At 45.9% G+C, this 19,493-nt stretch overlaps 5 protein-coding genes across 5 annotated transcripts; 2 read left to right on the top strand and 3 right to left on the bottom strand.

The window, feature by feature from the left end:
- Positions 1 to 2,881: 2,881 nt before the first annotated feature.
- Positions 2,882 to 4,488, top strand: sclB (uncharacterized protein; the record flags this gene model as incomplete). The annotated part of the gene is made up of 2 exons (XM_056898284.1): positions 2,882 to 3,412; positions 3,472 to 4,488. 2 exons carry the CDS (start codon positions 2,882 to 2,884, stop codon positions 4,486 to 4,488), a joined length of 1,548 nt encoding a protein of 515 aa, XP_056754069.1.
- Positions 4,489 to 6,533: 2,045 nt separating this feature from the next.
- Positions 6,534 to 8,679, bottom strand: N7537_007226 (uncharacterized protein; the record flags this gene model as incomplete). The annotated part of the gene is made up of 5 exons (XM_056898283.1): positions 6,534 to 7,426; positions 7,495 to 7,939; positions 7,997 to 8,119; positions 8,185 to 8,428; positions 8,498 to 8,679. 5 exons carry the CDS (start codon positions 8,677 to 8,679, stop codon positions 6,534 to 6,536), a joined length of 1,887 nt encoding a protein of 628 aa, XP_056754068.1.
- A 682-nt stretch (positions 8,680 to 9,361) lies between these two features.
- N7537_007225 (ATP-binding protein) lies at positions 9,362 to 12,672 on the top strand (the record flags this gene model as incomplete). The annotated part of the gene is made up of 8 exons (XM_056898282.1): positions 9,362 to 9,461; positions 9,518 to 9,801; positions 9,852 to 11,102; positions 11,174 to 11,483; positions 11,536 to 11,760; positions 11,826 to 12,029; positions 12,089 to 12,373; positions 12,428 to 12,672. The coding sequence occupies 8 exons, from the start codon at positions 9,362 to 9,364 to the stop codon at positions 12,670 to 12,672; spliced, it is 2,904 nt and encodes a 967-aa protein (XP_056754067.1).
- A 580-nt stretch (positions 12,673 to 13,252) lies between these two features.
- N7537_007224 (putative carboxylesterase) lies at positions 13,253 to 15,297 on the bottom strand (the record flags this gene model as incomplete). Its single annotated transcript, XM_056898281.1, has 5 exons — positions 13,253 to 14,017; positions 14,084 to 14,392; positions 14,442 to 14,764; positions 14,834 to 15,072; positions 15,134 to 15,297. The coding sequence occupies 5 exons, from the start codon at positions 15,295 to 15,297 to the stop codon at positions 13,253 to 13,255; spliced, it is 1,800 nt and encodes a 599-aa protein (XP_056754066.1).
- A 2,352-nt stretch (positions 15,298 to 17,649) lies between these two features.
- N7537_007223 (putative extracellular lipase) lies at positions 17,650 to 19,342 on the bottom strand (the record flags this gene model as incomplete). The annotated part of the gene is made up of 2 exons (XM_056898280.1): positions 17,650 to 18,681; positions 18,737 to 19,342. 2 exons carry the CDS (start codon positions 19,340 to 19,342, stop codon positions 17,650 to 17,652), a joined length of 1,638 nt encoding a protein of 545 aa, XP_056754065.1.
- Between the last annotated feature and the right edge of the window lie 151 nt (positions 19,343 to 19,493).

Raw genomic sequence — 19,493 nt, 5'->3', positions numbered from 1 at the left:
GATCCCCCCTTAGTCACCGTTAGCGGTTCATCCCAACTATCCTCTGAAGTGTTCGCAGAATTGCTGATCAGTTTAAAAGTCTATAGAGACTATACATTATCATACTATACATTGTCGTGTGTTTTAAACATTGAGGCTAGGAGAATTCCCCCCCCGAATAATCCCCGTAACCGGAACTATTTAACGCTAAAAACCAATGATTCGGCGATTTTTGATCTGATCAGAAATTCAAATTAAAAGAAATGACAGTCCTAGTCCTAGTTCCTAGTTCTAGTCATTATTTACTCCACTTGACAAATTAATAGAGTCTGGACCTTTGGGGCTAGAGACAACACTATACCGGGAGAGGTAGGACTTAGCACATATAGTACAATAGTACAAATAACAGAGGAACGTGATTATGATTGGTAGATGAACAATATTCAGAAAACAACCAACCGTATAATTGTACAGACTATTTAATCCTGCATGAACGGGGTGACAGACCCCTTGCTGCTCCGCGTGCCGCATGTTCCACACCCCTTTTCCCTTGATCGGATCCTGCCGAGCTATAACATGTACGGATGAATTATTGCTGTTACCATTATACTATTTTGTACTATTATACCATGATTATATGTTACACTATATACTCCATACAATGTACAATATACAATGTACAATGTACCTACGTAGTTATCATAATAACATGTTCCCTTCCCATGACGTGAGATCAGTCTGGAATCCTGCAATTCTGAAGCCAGGGATGACGATCGTCAGTAATGCGCACGCGCAGAGGCAAAGGGCAATGTGATCGAATGTGATCGCCCCAGGCGGCAGAAGGCTGCAGCCACATCTCTATTGGGGTCCCCGGAAAATAAAGTAGACACCGAAGGATTCCTTAGAGAGGGGTATTCTTTTGGGATCTTTTAAATCCTGTGAACTCTTTGAGACCCTTTTTTAAGACCCTTGCCCCTTTATCTTCAGATATCAAACTATTCCGGTGAAAGGTCCGAATCCAACAATGACAGGGAAGAAGGGAAGGGGAATAAAAAACACCCCCCCCCCAAAAAAACACCCAACGGTGGGTATCACAGAGAAAAGCGATTATTGCGAGACTCGGTATCACACCCGCAGACTATTTCCAGAAAACACCCAAAAAGAAAATGGAAAAGAAAAAGGAGAAAAAGGGGACAATTACGGTGCCTGCAGTTGTCCGACTCACGAACCATCAAAAACCCTGTGAGACCTTTACATCTCTGATCTGCGGTGGACTGTAACAGTAACCCCTAGACGGAACATAAAAGGATTCGGTCATACAATGATTTGCGCGGGTGGGTCGGAGAATAAGGGAATTTATGTTTAAAAGAGTTTCCAGGGTAGGATTTAAAGGGTTTATAAGTGGGAGATCATTGAACTGCCGGATATTTTTTGTGGAGTCGCAAAGACTCTGATTCTCAAGTTGATATTAATTCACCTCGAAATAGGAAATAGGAAAAAATGCAAATTCAATACAAAAGATATAGAAGTACCAAGGTCAAAAGAACATCCTTATAAGTCCAAAAAAGAAAAAGGTGGTCCCTTCCGATTGCAACCCTAAGAGAAAACAATTCAGGTTACTATCTTAGGGTAATATCTTACTATCTTATATATATATATATATATATATATTTATTTATTTATTTATATTGAATCTAGATAATTAAATATATATAAAAAAATACGGAGTACATGTACTCCCGTACTCGGAATGCACATAGTCCACGCCGAGGTCGACTATTGGCAATGACTGCGGGCACCGACGTCGATCCGTCAATCTTTCACCTTGCTTAGTCCTGATTGGTATACACTGCCACCCCTCTCCGGGAAAAATGGAAAAAAAGAAAGAAAAGAAAGGGCAAAAAAAAAGAAGTCTCTCTCCTTTCACTAGTGGAATCCAATCCCTTTCCTTTTCCTTTCTACCCGCTCTGAGGGGGTGTCACTGACAGCGCTCCGTTTTAAGACCCCAGTCCCAGATAGGAGAGAGGGGGGAGAAGAGGGGGTAATAGAGGGTGAGAGGTATTCTGTATTCTATATTCTGTATTCTATATTCTATATTCTAAATTCTACATTCTATATATTCTCCTTTTCGATTCTCAAAAGGTGTCTTAATGGAGGGGCAACCGTTAAAATGCATTAATCCTCCAATGATCTACCATGACGAAGATCAAGTCTATCAGTTACTAGCGTCTGCATTGACCACTACTCTTTCCTATGTGATCAAATTTAAGACTATCGAACGCCTTAAGATCAAGTGGGGGTTGTACTTTTTATCTATTTCCTCTACTTTGGGCGACATCTCACCACTTTCCGGTATACTTCACCGTTTTCTCCCCTTTTAACCGCACGGAACGTGGGACGTGTGATCAAGAGGTAAGGCGTGGGGGGAGGGCTTTGACATTTCCCTGCACCTTGATCCTAGCTCAATGATCGACCGCCATCCTGCAATAAGTCGCCCTGGGAAGACATGCGTATGAGTAACCCTGTGCCCTGCTGTCATCTAGAAATCTCCCAGTCTATTTTCTGACTCCTCCAATAGCGGATCTCTCCACCATATTGATTATAAGCTTGCGTCCTCGGCATTGGACCTTTTGGTGACTCTGGTTCTTTTCTATTCTTACACCGCGCTTTCGTTTTCTTCTAGGTACACCCCCAGATCTATTATTCAGACATGCTGCCCCAAAGTACCGCGAAAGTCAGCGGTCCCTGCTTGTGAATTTGAACAAAGATCTACCAGGGAAGAAACAAAAAAGAGGCGGAAAAAAAAGCAAAAGAACCGCAAAAAAAGGAAAGAAAAAAAAAAAAAAAAAAACCAAAGAAGCATTTGCCCCGTCGGCCTTTTCCCTTTCCTGCCCGACACCCGATGCAATCACTCGTGCTTCACCCCCCGAGCCTCACTATCTCCCAGTTCGGACAATCCCGATTCAAGGGCCCAGAGCGGCTGCCGTTGAATCGATCTTGGTCCCCCAATGCTCGAGGGTGTAGTCCCCGGGCTCCTATACCCCATCAATCTATGTCTGGATCCCCTCCAGCAAAACCCTCGGAGCCATCCGCAGAGATTAAGCCTCGGGGATATCCCTCCTCTCCCGAGGTCACGGCTGAGCGGTCTGCTGTGTCTGCACTGGAGCTATCGCAAGGACCAGTCAATGAGCCATTACCACGGTTGGGATATAACGAACAGAGACCGGTATATGCTGGATCTCCACTAGCAGGAGCACCGCCATGTCCACTCCCAACACTGGACCCAACACATCCCACAGGTCGCTCACTGGCACAAAAATCAACCCGACGTACAAAAGCGCATGTGGCATCGGCTTGTGTCAATTGCAAGAAAAAGCACCTTGGATGTGACCCAGCTCGTCCATGTCGAAGATGTGTGCTTGCTGGAAAAGCCGTAAGTGTAAAGAAATCCCCCGTGAACTGTGGAATTCCAACTAACGAGCACGGAAAAAGTCAACATGTGTGGATGTCACTCACAAAAAGCGAGGACGACCCCCGTTGAAAGCAGAGGATTCGTCTCTCAGGTCCTATACCACACATTTGGATAACCCGGCTATCCCAGCGGAGGCCCACTCAACCATGCCCCCGCGGCGGACCACTATGCATCGAGCCACATCTTCACGAGAACTACGGCCCATGACAGATCTACAGGGGTTGGGAGATGTAAGCTCGGGAGTACGGACTCCGCATCGGTGGTCCGCTTCAGTGTTTCCTCTGACACAGCCTATGGACCCCTCCCCCACGATCCCGGGAGGTATGATCCGACGCCCATTCTCTTCATCTGGACCGCCCTCGCATTCAGTACCAACACATCCACACGCACCTTCACCATACATGCCAATGGCAGGGTTTAATCCAGTGTTAAAAGTCAACACCATGTCTGGTGGTATGGAGCGGCGATTCCCAACATATGGCGCCCCAGCATTACCACCACCAACATCACCTCCCCAACATCAGCCACCACCAGTCGGTATACCCTTTCTACCGTATACCGAGACGCCTGGAAATCCAATCCGCCCAACAAATGATCCACGAGTATCACTATCACCTCGGGACCCATACAGCATTGAATCACCAGTCCGGCTTCCTCCAATCCATCAGGCCACAGCCGGGCCACCACCCCCTTCCCACCATGTCCATCGCCTGAGCGACCCGTACCCGATGAATTGGACTCTCCCAGTCCGAGAAGAATCTCTTCACGACCCCCGCGCTCTCCCTCTCCACAGATCTGCCGGCCCGGTCTTGAACTACTCCCTTCCCCACCAACGCTCCTCCTCCATAACAAGCGCAACCATGGATCCCGTTCCCCGCCACCTTGGACCAGTGGAATTGCCATCCCCGATCCAGATTGCATCGGGCAACTCGCCTTCCATGACGAGAACTGGGCCACCCAGCACCGAAGCTGAAGGTCAAGACAACAGACCTATTAAACGCCGCAAAATGGCTTTGGATGACATGGTCAACGGCTGACTTTGACACTGCTCTCAATCCCATCTCCAACCTGATACTGATACTGACACCAATCGGAGGCTGGACTTCCTCCTTGTACTGTATAATCATACTTGAATCCCCTGTAGCAGGGTCTACGGGGAATAATTATTGCACCGTTTGCGGGTCTTTGCTCGGTGCGAGCACCGAGCAAATGATTCGATGGACAGTTTTGGTTTCATTTCGACTCCTCAGCTTAATCCCATTTTCCAACGTCTCATTTCATTTTGTTTTTCAAATATGCAGGACACGAAAGAGCGTATGTTCTCATTTCCCGGCGTTTTCCTCCCCCCTTTTTTCCTATGTCTACGCGCCAGGATATCCCATCCGCATTGTTTCCTGCTTTGCTTGAATTGCATTTATCATACCCCATCTCACGACAGCATTCTCAGATTTGCTTGTCTCTCTACTCTGCTGGACAAAATGGAAGGTGGCTGGTTGAGGGTCTCTTTTGTCTGCCATCTCATTTGTCATATTTTTGTCTCTTTTGTCTCTTTTGTCACTTGCATCTCATTTGTCTATCTCCTTTGGTTGATTCCCCTTCTCGCGAGTACCCCCTACATTTGATGCGCGATTTTTTGTCCCCAAGATTTCATGGCATGGCGTTTCGCAAACATGGGGGGTGATCTTGCATTGGTTTTTGCTCTATTTATCTTTTACACTTTGGCGTATATGAAATGTCATTGTCAACTTAGTTTGGCTGTTTACCTTGACGTTGTCTCTGGTCTCTGGTGACTTGTACTTTGGAGTCTGTACTTCTATGCGTACATTAACAATGTATATACACATGTAGGATAAAGACCACTCATCCATGTCAGTCTTGGACCTGATGTAGATAGGATATAATTTTCATTCAAGGGCTTGATTCGGCTTTTCGGTCCTTTTCGGCGATCGATGCATTTAATAACATAACCTCCTTCCTAAATTGCCGACTTTGTAGAGACATTTTAGGCTTGATCTTTAAAATTAACCCAAGTTGAGCGATAGTTGAATAATTCTTCTATTAATAAATAGTAGGTACGGATAGAAAAAAAATATATCAAAAAATGCACTAAGAGGGAATCGAACCCCCGGCACAACATAACTTAGTAGTCAGGTGACTACTTGGAAGTGTTATATGTTACCACTACACCATTAGTGCTGCTTATGATAATACCTCTTTTCTTTGATCTATAGCCTAATAATTTTTATTTATAAAAACTATAGTATTAAGATCCGATATCTGTCAAGAGTCCAAGAATTCACTGCTGTAAATGCTGGAATGAGCGATGATAGAGGACTAAATGCAATAGAATCACTAACGCTGCGATTAGTCAGGACAAAAAGTGGTCGGAAACAATTATCCAAGTGTTATTCTTGTTGTGGGTAGATAATATATATTGCTGATTTTTACTATTGTGCCAACTCTTTTGATCGAACAACATATTGAATATGGACAAAGAAACAAAACCCCAGATTTATACCAAAGGAGGGAATAATACTCATAATAGTAGGATAACCTTCTAGAACTATCGATGAGATGTACAAGGCAAGTTTACTAGCAAACACGCCTGGTGAGACAAAGACTTCCTCAGAGATAAAACCCTGCTATCCTTTTATCAACCTTTTGCACTCTACTCTCCAATCTTATTTATATAATTAAGTCCGCGGTAACAATTATCAAGTGCGTCCCTTCCATCACTTCCTGGTATCAGCAAGTCATACTAACCTTCACTATGGGGATTGGTGTCACCTGACCCTTTGATAGGACTGCCAGCTCCATAGTCTCCTCCCCCTCCCCTTCTTTTCCCTCTTGTCAGCAGTTAGCAGTTCCAATACAGCTGCATTACCCTCTCTCTTCTTCTGGCTTTGACTTTGGCCTTTCCAAGGTTATATCGAGGCTCGCTTATGTATATGCTTAGATAGTGTCCCAGATATTACCTACGTAGGTTAATCCCGGCTTTCTGCAATCACCTTGATATTTCTTATAATAAAGCTGGTTGTAGTACATCCAGTTGTATAGGTATTCAAAATAACACACAGTGCTGCTACTCGGACATTTGGATATCTCGATATACCAGTCTCCCTTTCATCTGACGAAAGGTGCTGTGAGACATGACCTTGCTTCCCTTGTCCACAGTACAGTCAAGCGTCCTCGACTGCCCAGAAGTAGTAAAAAGGATTCGAAATGGCCAATCAGCGTGATTAGAATGTGCAAAGAGCAAGTCCACAAACTCCTGGCACATCTCCCGTGCGCTTCCTTCGAGAAAGTTGATTCCAGAGATGATGCAATACCGAAGGGTAGGTGTATTCTCCAACAGGTATTTAAGAAGCATTAAACCTGTTGTCCAACGCTCCCCTGGCTGCGTGAGTCGATCGAGCATCTCCGGCTGTAGGTATACTTTGTCATCAGGCGGTTGGAATTGCAGCAGCTGGCAAATTAAACTGTAAACCAGCGCCATAACGCCAGCCTTGTCTTCGACGTTGTGAATCTCTGGGATACTCCCGTACTGGGGTCGTTGGCAGATGTAAGATATAAACTGGGCTCGAGCTCGGATTGCCGTCCAAATAACCCCGAGAGCAGCGAGTTGGGCGCTGGTTTGTGGGCCTGTTTCGAAGGGGCTGATAATCCAAAGTTTAAGAGGATTGCCCGATGTAGCTTGTGCCCAATTCCCGAGAATTTGGATAACAGTGGGCTCGGCGACAAATCGTCCCGTTTGGAGGGCGAGTCTGATTCCATCACAGCCTCCCATTTGATCAATTTTTGGCTGAAGGCGTTGGCAGACTCGTCTGGCCTCGGACCTGCTAAGACCCTGAGGAAAGTCGGCGATTTCTGCGATTTCTCTTTCTTCTATTGAAGTAGGGCCTCTTGCTGTTGTTCTCCCGGTCTCGTGTTGACCTTGCAGCTGCATGCGTTCGAAGCGTTCTTCCCATAGGCCCACTAGCAATATCCCAGGACTATTAGAGAGGCATATGGATGGGGCTTAGGTACAGGGAGACGTTGCGTACTGCGTTCAGTCATCTGCAGCATCAGGGTTGCCATTGTTCCCCCTGCCTCGTTTTTCTCGTTTCGAATCTCATTCACCCACGCAGCGAGCCGCTTTTCAAAGGACGTAAATGACTGATCAAGCTTGTTTAGCTGCCATGCATTCTCGACTAAGGCCTGATCACGGATGAGTCGAATGGACCGTTTGATCGTTTCTGTCGTGTCCTCGTAGCCCGTAGTAAAGTTTGAGTTGAATGAATCGAGCCATTTCGAAGGTTTTGGTTTCATATACCAGGTGGCTACCTTGATGAAGAAATGGAAGTATTGCGTATAGATATCGGACAGCCGCTCTTGCATGGCTGGGTTGTCATAGAGATCGAGCCATTGTGTACAAACAGCGATGCTTTCCGACAGCTCTGCTATATAGCCCGAGAGCTTTTCCGCAATAGTCGAATAATTAACTGAAGCCTATCAAATCACAAATAAGACCAAACCAAACCCTTTTGCGTGACCTGAATCTCTCACCTGAATGACCATCGTGATAGCACCACACAGAGCAGATGTGTACGAAGTTTGACTTGGGAAACATTGAAAGATTTGCTTATGTGCGTCAAACCTTTGGCATATCTTTACGAAGTTCGTCGCCGCCTAAAATGTATTTTTTAGTTAAGCCGTTGAGACGTTTGCACTTCTCCCGCCACTACTGTACTTACCTTGCTGTTTGACTCCGTCCATTGAGTCTCGACTTCATTGATGATGGAAGTGACTTGATTCACTGTGAGCTCCCCTCGTTGGCGGATGTAACTAGCCAGTTTCTGTTCGGTCGCGTTTCGATGTATGAGTCGTGAGAGTCCTGATTTGCTCTTTTCTGCTTCTACCTTCTCATCCAAAGATTTGAAGAATTCATCGCATTTGGATTGGAGCGTTTGACGGGCTAGTTCGAGTCCTTTAAAAGAACTGGATGAGAAGGGTCAGCCTCTCTAGCTCCATTGATTCCTTAATCTTCCTTTACCCCCTCTGACATACCTTTCTATTGACGGTTGACCATAATAAATACGATCCATTCGCAATTTCTCTTGCGTATTGATCTCTGCGTCCAAGTTCCCTTGGTACGACTTGACCTGAGAAGCTAGATCTGAATCGGCTTTGAGTTCAGCAGTGAACCGACGCACCAAATCGGGCCGCGAGAACTCTTGTGTTGTATTCATAGTGTTTGTCTGCTGTGAAGCAACGTCAGCAGAAAAACAGTGCCAGTTTACACACCCGCAACGGGCCTGAAATTCGGATGTGAAAGGACTAGCGATACGGAGTACACTGACCGCAATTAATGCATTAGTCGAGGTATATATACGAAGGTACCTCCTAGCTAAATGTTATTCGACCCACTTTGGCTATTATGACTTCTGATTCGACATCGGAAAGGCCACACCCCCGCTTCAGCCGAGTCCGTGATCACATCCCGCTACATTTGCATTGTGAAACCAAATTCAAAGCCAATATAGACTTGTTAGTAGTTGTTGCTAGAATGCGAGGCTTTTCGGGACCGGCCGCTTCCACGTGTCGGCACGAGATACATATGTATGTAGGAAGTTTCTTTATGAACTCGTTCGGGGCTTGGACTAGACTTGCGGGGGTGGTTGGGCTTACATGCATTATCTGCAATAAGCAGAGCGGAACCAGTCAAGTGGATTTTGCTAATATAGACAAATGAAATATGCCATAGGATTTTAGATCAGGAGTTTTCAGCCCCCAAATTGCGTCTTATATCGCTGCCGGTATAAATAGCCAGATACGAGCCTGGAGAGTGAGAAATGGAGTTGGAATTCAAAGAATTGCCGCTAAAATTCCCAGAGCCTCTTTTTACCATTTTTTCAGCAACGGTTGTAAGAAATGGAAATTCTCACAGAGCCAACCACTCACCCTTCTGAATATAAGGCTCATGAGGTGCAGTCTACAATGGCAGACAGTGCACTTGATAATATAGCGACTGGTAAGTTCAACTAAAGAAAAGCGCCGCAGAGCTCTATCAGCTGATTAGGCAACAAGCGAGCCAGAGCGCTACAAATGTAGCACAGGGAATTTTGTGTGAGACAGAAACGTCTGACGCAATAAAGACCTCAAATCTCAAAGACACCACTGACGTTAAGCCGGAGCCGCCGTCCTTGGCCGAGGAGAGTGGTGCAGACAAGACCTCTTGTAGCAACACTGAAGTCAACGGAATCGTTGCCACGGAAATCACGACTGCTACGAAGAGTCAAGCAAGTATCGTTTTTGTTGATCCCTTTGGCACTCGTTGGACCTTTCCATACGAGGATTCTAAAACTTGGGACGTAAGTCATACGGGCTTGCTCTTCTGCTTGTCTCTGCTGAATCTTTGCAGGACACCAAGAAACTGGTTAAAGCAGTCTTTGACACATACTCCACTGAATGGCTCACGCATTACCTGGATGAAGAAGACGACCTTGGGGAAACATTTTCCATTACCAAAATTAAACCCGAACACTCAAATATCCTGCCCAGTCATTGGGAAAGTTTGGTCTCACCCGGATGGGAATTCAAGCTTGAGTTCACCTTTGATGTGCGCTCCTCGATTCGCAGACAGAAAAAGCTTGCAGAAGAAGAAGAAGCTGCGGAAAAGGCCGATAAAGATGCTAAAGAACCTGATGTGGCGGTCGAAGAATTGAGTAAGGTGTCTTATGTTGCAACATATTTAGCTCCGGATAGCGATGGTGATTACCAACGCCGTAATACGAAGCGACTCAACGACAAGACAATCTTCACAAAAGTTTCCGATGTTCAAATCCCCAAATCAGTGATCGAGGAGCATAGAGAGGTCTACTGCAGCAACAAATATGCTACTGATCCTGAGGATGACATGTTCGACACAATTAGCAGTCCGGTACTCTACATTCATTCACCGATTCTTCTCAATGCCCTCAATGCTATCATTGATTGCCAATCACGTCCAGACAGGATCCCTCGAGTCGAATATCGTATCGAGGGAATCGAAAGTGATCTCGGACAGGGTCGGTTAGTGTACCCTTTCACTGATCTTCATCACTATAGGGAGAGATTGCTCCAGTATCGAGAGGAAGTGGGTGAAACTCATGACACCGAGTACACGATAACATGTCAAGAGCATATTGACATTCTGGTTGGATATTTGGATGGGCTAACAACAATTGGCGTGAGAGACGCCGAATTTCTCTGGAACAACGAAGTCCCAAAGACGACTTTTAGCTCTCTCTGGCTTTTGTTGAAGCCTGGGACAGACGTCTTTGTTCAGGAGCAAGGAAAACTGAATGCATATGTTATTGAATCGTTTTCGGGAGGAGTGCCATGGGGTTCCCCTAATGCTCGTTCGCGGCCATATATTGTGAATGTTTGGAATCTCAACTTTGACGGCCAAATTCTAAGTCGTTCCGTTAAAGAAGTCAGCATTTCTATTTTTGACGGGCAACGTGAAATTACCTCTCTCCCTCTATTTCCCATCAAGTTTCATGTGGACGAGGACCCACAGAATCCACTACGTCAGCAATTGGTGGATCGAGGGAAAAGATTTGTCGATATGGTGAAGACACCTACGTTCCAGGAGTACAGCGGCCCAAGTAGACTGCAAGGCAATCGAACAGTGAGTTAAGCATTGAATGCATATACACTCATTATATCCCCAGGCGCTCTCCAAATCTCACACCCATATAGTTTAACCAAACGCGAGTCGTCGTTGACCACACTAGTCAACCATGGAGACTGAACGAGATCGCCGGTGAAAAGCACGCCCATTTGCCAATTGAAGAAGTCTACAATGTTGAGCTGGGCCAAAGAACAAGGGAGCCGAAATGTCTATGCAAAACATGCCAAGCGAACAGTCTTCGTCAACACGGCATTCAACGTCGCATTTTCGACGACTACGATAATATTGATTTGAGTTCAGTTTCAACCCTAACCGATCATCAATATTTACTCTGTTGGTCGCATGTATATGCATACGTGCTGAAAGACCGCGTCTGGGGTATGGATTAACATGTCTGTGCTGGTTGGAACGCTGCTGATTACGGAAATAGACGTATTGGAGATATCCAGTCTGAGAGACCCAAAGATATATAAAGGTATCATTGACACGCTGGTATTGAAGCCTGAAAGCAACAAGCAAATGATCAAGGCCGTCTGCGAGATATTTGGTGGAACGTACAAGCAGGCCTTCTCTTCGGACTTTATCCAGGGCAAAGGAGAAGGACAGATCTTGCTACTTCATGGTCCTCCAGGAACAGGAAAGACTCTCACAGCTGGTATTAAAAATCCCTAGACTGAAGAAAACCCCGGTATGACCCGCCACTAACCATCGTGGTACCAGAGTCTGTTGCAGAGTATACAGGTCGACCTCTTCTTAACATTACTGCTGCAGATTTAGGCCATGAACCAGTGCCGCTGGAACAAAATCTGCTTCGTTTCTTTAGAAATGCAAGACATTGGAACGCAATCGTTCTTCTTGATGAAGCGGATGTTTATCTCGAAACTCGGTCTGCCCAGGATCTTCGAAGGAATAGTATTGTTTCTAGTAAGTTCCCCGTGGTGGAGTAGTGCAGATAGCGGCTAAGCGATATTTACCTGCACCAGTTTTCCTCCGAGCCCTAGACTACTTTCAGGGTATTCTTTTCCTAACAACAAATCGCGTGGGAAGTTTTGATGAAGCAGTCATGTCACGAATCCATGTCCAGATCGGATATGACCCACTCGATGAGGACTCAAGGAAGCAAATCTGGGACGGTTATTTCAAGAAGCTCTCCAAAAACCATAACAATGATGGCCAAGAGATTCGCTGCTCATATGATGCCAAAGAATTCGTTCGGAAGTCAGATGATCTCCGGGCACTCAGATGGAACGGCCGCGAGATACGAAACGGTAAGTAGCACGCAACAATCTCACTTTCTCGACTTGATGCTCACACTATCCAAGCATTTCAAACTGCTGTGGCTCTTGCATGCTTCCAAGCAAAGCAGGAAGGGAATCCTATTCCCGAGTTGACAGATGACCATCTTCGCCAGGTCGTAAACATGTCTCATAATTTCAAGAGTTACGTGAAAGCGGTTCGCGGAAAGGAAGAGGATTATGCTTATGCGGCAGGAGTTAGGAACGATACCACAAGATCTTCTGGGGGAGGTGACGAACGGCTGAGAAGTGTGGATATTCCTAATTTCTAATCAACCGGTGGCATTTCTCTTGAATAGATATGTATCCAATTGTAGCCACTGCCAACGCTCAGCTGAGGCAATCATATGTGGCAGGGCCTTTCCCTCTTTCCATTTCTCTTTCTGTCGGTTGTTCTTTCTTTGATAAATGCACGCAGAATATTTCCCTCTTAACCAGGGCTAAGACAGAATTAGACACTATCATGTCTCGTTACACTACTAGAATATGGAATCTATTTGATGGAAAAGAACAGATTTTGGTTATAAGATGACAGAACCATAAAAATACTCCGAGGTTATGGCTGTACGATTCTTGGTTGAAAATACCGCGGAGAAACCAATATGAACTATAAGAGGACTCTCGCCACATCGATTAGGAGGAGTGGGACAGTAACAAGAATGAAAAGTGGGTTTAAGGAAATCACGATATCTTAGATCTCGGTATATATATCGTATTGTCTCTCTCTGTAAAGGCAATCGCACTTGTTTGTAAGAGAACAGAAAATTTGTATAAGACAAGCCACCCATGCAATAGTAATATAAAGAACGGTTGTACTCTCAGGAATTAGAATAAAAAAAGCCAGCAAATCGCTTATGCTGGCACACGGTGCCCAACACTTCTCCAGAACTCACAGCGCTTGCCACGGCCACCTTCCCACTTCGATGCATCCGCCAGGCTGAAATCATTCGTGATACCAGGTCCTTCTTGAAGCCAGTAAGAGAGATGATCGGTAACTTTGTTGTAGACCAGTGTTCCACCCGTAGTGTTGAGGTTCATTAAGAGAGGGGAGCTGCGATTCCATCTTGGCCAGGAGATATCTCCATTCACACCCTCAGGTACGGTGGAATTGTCTGCACCACCCTTTGCGTCAACTATAGAGATGACTGGAGTATCATTGATGATGAAATTGCCCCAAATCCTTTGAAATGCATGGATGAACTCGCGAGTGGGCGTAGTTGCCCCAATAGAGAAGTATGCGGTCAAATCCGCTCCGTGGTACGAAGGGGCGACAGAGTACTGATATTTCCAACTCTCCTTGGTATGATCTCCAGCGAAAGCATCCGCAAGCCAGTAAGAGGGACAGTCGAAGACTGATTCGGCATATATGTCAAAGACCGTCTGCTGAAGACCAGTTGCCATTTCTGATTGGTTCAGAGCAGTTGGACCACGATCACCTAGTGTATCGTATCGGGAGGCATTGTTTTGAGGAGAGCTGTTACGGAACTCGTAGATATTCAACAGGCGGGAATAATCACCGCGGGAGAACAAAGGGAAAGTAGAGCGGACATAATTCAGGAAGCCGGCAGTGGTGTTCACAAATGGCGAACTAAGTGGAACACCCTCATTGGCATTGTTCTGGAGGAGTTAGAATGAAAAAGCACTACTACATGTCGGTACGAGAATTTGACACAATGAACTTACCCCAGATAAAACGCGCTTGCCGCTCACTTTCTTCTTGAGCAATTGCTTGGACGGCAGCTCCCGAATGAAGTCGCCGTCGACCACAGGCTGGAAAGCCCAAGTACCCCATGCTCCTGAAATGGAGACATTTGCACTGGCGTATTGCAAAGTATCGGTGTCAGCATTGACAAGGCAGTCAAATACGGCTGCCTCGGATATATTACCCCCATGGTAACACCCTGCTCGTGCCGCAAAATGTTGATAGTGATTTGTCGGTACTTCACCGTCGTACTGATGCAAGGACGTGGTATACGGGCTGGCGGCAATAACCTATGCAAGTTAGCTGTACTGTCTCAGATGTCATGGCGGTATGGCTTACGTTATTGAATAAGTGGTCCTCACGACCACCATAAGCCATTGATTGTAGTACAGCCGAGCCTGCTCCCGAAGATTCACCGGCGATCGTGACGCGGGAGGAATTACCGCCAAATTTTCCGATATGCTCCTGGACCCATTCGAGGGCGAAACGCATATCCAGCAGACCTGCATTGGTCTTCCCGTACTTGTGTACGCCTTCTGATGACAAGAAGCCAAAGGCTCCAAGTCTGTACTGAATCATAACTGCAATGAACCCGTTGTCGTTTGTGTTGATCCACTCACTGGGGTCGTATTCGGCCCCGAAAAGCCCATATCCACCACCATCTATAAGTGCTTAGAACATATTTTCTTTTGGGTCGAATATCAAAATATTTGACTTGTGCATAGACTTACGGATCCAAAGGAGGACAGGAAGGTCTTTGGCCCCGGGCGGAGCATACAAATTTAAGAACAAGCAGTCTTCATTGCCCAGGGCTGAATTGAAGCCATATATTTCTGGAAGCTTTGCAGCACCGGATTGTGGGCAAAGCGGAGGCTGTTCAATGGCAGATTGAATAGAAGTCCTATTTACTGGAGGAGCCTGGGGCGCTTGCCATCGCAGCTTTTCAACAGGAGGGGCCGCATATCGAATCCTAAAACAATAAGTTAAAAATAGAACGACTGGGCAAACCCATTGCGGTATTTTTTTCTCACCCTTTGAAGATATTGAGGTCAAAGGTGTGGTTATAGTACCCCTGGTAGGTGGCGTAGCCCAAATCAACCACTGGGCTGGATGTTTGGACAGAAGCAGCTAGACCAGTTGGGGCAGCAGTGAGAGCCAGAAGAACAAGGCTGCTTATTCCAGCTGCGAAACCCATGCTAACTAACCTCAGCCGTTAGGATCGGAGAATTGGAGAGGGTGAAAGAAACTGGTACATCTATTTGAGAAAGTGATTGGTGAACCTCACAGCCCCTTATGTACAGTTCCTGCAGGGCTAGCGTAACCCGTAAGCGAGGCATACGAGTTATGACTGGGCCATGTAACATTCCAAGCTTTTCCTTGATCCACTAGTCTTTTTTAAAGGGGGTACTATAACCTCGGATTATTGTAAACAAGATGGATGAATGATTGAGTATCCAGTCTCACATATCCTTCCGGGCTCCCCATACAATCTTGTTTATTTGAGCAATTGCAGGTCGCTCTGATTGATCAATCATCTTTCATATACATTATTCAAAATCAAATATGCATTGTGTGGGAAATAATACTGGCTATTTTACCACTAGACCACAACAAAAACTAAGGTTCCTGTTTTTATGGCCTAGGGGGGCCTTATCCCATTATGACACATTGTTCAAATGTGTACGGAGTAGCCAGAACAAAGCACTAATAATATGCATGGATGTAACATGGGGGCCAAAGTATACTCTAGTAATGGAGTAATCTACTCCGTGGGCGTCGATACTCACCTAGGCACCCGCAGATAGGCCCCTGGGCATATCGCCCATATGGTCAGTTCTTTTGGGAACACTTCCCCATTGAATTTTTTTTATTATCGACTCCCTTGATTCTCCATTGACTCGCCCCTAATAGACTTTCACACCTCAATGGCAGGGAAAGTCGATTTGAGTGCATCGCGGGTCACAACCGTGACTATATGTTATGCGGTTCCCATTCCATTTATGATTTTGTTCACCGGTCTCCGGCTTTTCGTGGTATTACGACCCTCATCCAAACATCCTATTAACTTCGATGATTATATGATTACTTTTTCCACGGTCCGAACTAAAATTTCTTTTTTTCTCTTTATATTTTATTCACTTTCTCGTTGAGATACCCAATTTTCTAACACTGCTACTTATTGTAGGCAATATCGGTTGGGCTATGCATAAGTGGCTTGGTTTATGGTAGGTTCTTATGACAAGATATTTATTGAATGGACTGTTGGACTCGAGGCTGACCCATATTGAACTTCGTTTTATACAGGTCCACCCTATGGCTTTGGTAGACACCAAGCTGCTCTCTCTACTCATGAAGTCGAGGGTTTCTTGCGGGTAATTTTCAACAGATTCACTATATTGCTTGATATACTGAACGTTCTGGATTCTTAGGGCGACTATATATTCAGCCACTTCTATGACTGGGCTATCGCAAGCATTAAGCTGTCGATTCTTGGACTTTACTATCGCATTTTTAGCACAGTTGTCTTTCGCCGAGTTGTCATTGGTGCCGCAGTCTTCATTATTTGCTGGCTCGCAGCTATGGAGATCGGCCTAGGGCTAGAGTGTATCCCCATTGAAAGCATTTGGAATCCGGATATTAAGGGGACCTGTATAAATCTGGTGGCATTCTCCTACTTCACCAACATTACGAACCTGATCACCGACATATGGGTGTTTCTTCTTCCACTACCGATTATCTTCAGACTGCACATCAGTCGAAAGCAAAAATTGGAGGTCGCAGGTGTTTTCGCTATCGGTCTATTGTTCGTTATCCTCCTCGCTCTCTGAAAGTTTCTTCTGACATACATAGCACATGCGGCGTTACTCTTGCCCGCTTAACCGTTGTTGTCTCACAAGGGTCATCAGACTTCACTTGTACGTCCAAATAAAATTTCCTCACCATTCAATATTTACATACTGATAGAAAGAAAAATAGGGGCTGGTGTTCCACTTGGAATTCTATCTATATACGAGCCACTTTGTGGAATCGCTTGCGCGAATCTCCCCTTTCTATACAAATTAGCAAGCGGGCCTTTCAAGAAATCTTCTTCCTACAATATTTCCCATGCAGGGGAGTCAGCTCCTGGAGCAGGGTATAGAGCTAGGCAAAATAGCTCAAGGAGGCATAGAAGGCCACTGAGTAGGCACAGTCAAGGGATGATGCTATCACGAAATGGGAACGATTCGACAACATTGATTGCGATACCATCCAAGCCAGATCCTGAGATAGAGCTATCGACGGTAGAACGGTCGTATTCCATGTCTCAATCAGGTAGCCAGGAAATATTAGGGGGTTAAATCACCAATTAATAGATTGCGAAATGATTAAATTATTCCGAGATTAATTGCCGGCGAATGGGCAAAGGATATTTCGATAGACGGTTTAGATTCCTTCCAGTTGACATCAAGGAGGCGGTTTTCAAAAGGAGAAGGTCAAGCAGAAGAAAATAACTGAATTGGGCCTTGTGGCTGAGGTCTATACATGCAATGTCTCTGTTCTATATAAATCAAGCAAGCTGGGAAATGGGTACCTTTGACCACCAAAATTCTGTTTCCTTTCTCGCCCAATCATCCGCAACACATTTTGCGGGAGGAGCAACGTTACCTCCGATCAATTCGTCATTTCCCTCCCCAAAGATCATAACTTTTGTATCCGTCGGCTGGAAGGGCTTCCACTCTGGCCTTTGTCCATATCGACCAGATATAGCATTGGGATCACCAGTTGTAATGAAACTAGTCAAGTAGGCATGAAGTGTGCCAGATAGCTCTTTCTGGGATTCTGAAATCCCCGTAATGGCACTGTTATAGGTCTCATAGTACATATTATCGGCATGGTTTGCTCGACCGACGACTGTTCTAGGTAGAGCCCAGTGATAAAGGTAAACGGGAGCACCCTGGGATGATGCAAATTGTGCTGTCTGGCGGACTGGTGCCACATACGAATAGTGTCCGTAAGCAGCTTCAATACGCTTATATTGAGGTCCGAGACCCTCGCTCTGTCTGGTTTCAACATATGGCGATGTGGGATTGGCGGCAGGATCAGGATATAGCTTTTCGATTGTGTCCAGATCTGACGACGAGAGCTCGGGCAGAAGATTGCGCCAGAACTCGCGGAACTGGGAGGCGTCCGACATTTTCTTGTCGACGTACATTGTTCCCTCGTTGCTGTTGAACCCGGTTATGATGGGTACTTTATTCCAGACGTTTGACTCCCATGCTTCGAGGGGCTTGCGAGGAATAATGTCTCCATCAATCACGGGTTGGAATGCCCACCGAAGGGAAGGGTTGTACTTGTCGAAAACAGCCGTTTGGGCATTTGTAACAGCCAAACTGGGAAGCGAACGTAGGAATGGGAAGATCTCGGCTTCGGCTATACCATCTGGGCAACCGACTTCTTGGAGGAAGTCTGCAAATTGGTCCTCGTGAACCTTGGCGTTATATGGGCGAACAGCACGGGAAGTTGGTGCTCCCGACTCGATAATGACACGATGGAACAATGGCGATTTATGTTCATCATAATTGAGGAGGTGATGACCAATCTAGACTTTTGTTAGAATGAGATCTTTGAAAAATTTAGTTATTGGGGGAAATTACTGAATGTGCCCCCGCAGAAAGACCAAACAAAGTGACGTTAGCGGGATCACCGCCAAAATTGGCGATGTTCTCTTGGACCCACTGCAACAGATGCACCTGATCACGCAATCCAAGATTCAGCAACCCCTCCTTCTGCGACAGACTTGAAGGCAGGAATCCAAGAGCTCCAATGCGATAACCGAAGCTCACAGCAATGAAGGGCTGTTCTGACCACGCCACCATGGAGGCAGTATTGTGCATAGTTGCCGAGCCCCGATTAAAAGCACCACCGTGGATATAGACTGCGACAGGGAGCTTGCCCATATCCTTGCTTCCAGCCAATCGAAAAATGTTCGCCGTCAAGCAGTCTTCACTCTGCACGAGCTTCGGCCCTCCAGAGAGAAGGGCCTTTCCAGGAGCTGCGGGGCCATACTTGGACGCATCAATGGTATCTGATGAGCTCGAAACTTTGACAGCTGGTCTGAAACGTCGATCCCCTATAGGAGGAAGGGCATACGGGACTCCTAAGAAGGCATCGACTGGTTGGGGAAAGGAGTCATTGAGCTGGGTCCCGACCACGTGGCCTTGCGCCAAGGTGACAGAAGGAGCCTTGATGTCAATAGTCATGATGTATCAACTTATCAGGGTTCAATGGTAAACCAAGGGAAACCAAGACAAAAGTTGGGGGTCGGGGGTGAGATATAGCACCGTGACGGTCACTATCTTTCCGGCGTTTAAAAGTAGCGCCGAAGTTCTACTGTGCGGGGGAGACTATCTT

The sequence above is a fragment of the Penicillium hordei genome (assembly GCF_028827395.1).
Source record: "Penicillium hordei strain IBT 12815 chromosome Unknown utg000003l_segment0_segment0, whole genome shotgun sequence".
Classification (NCBI taxonomy): Eukaryota; Fungi; Ascomycota; class Eurotiomycetes; order Eurotiales; family Aspergillaceae; genus Penicillium; species Penicillium hordei.
The sequence above is the reverse complement of the archived record's forward strand: the minus strand, read 5'-3'. Positions and strand labels throughout refer to the sequence as shown.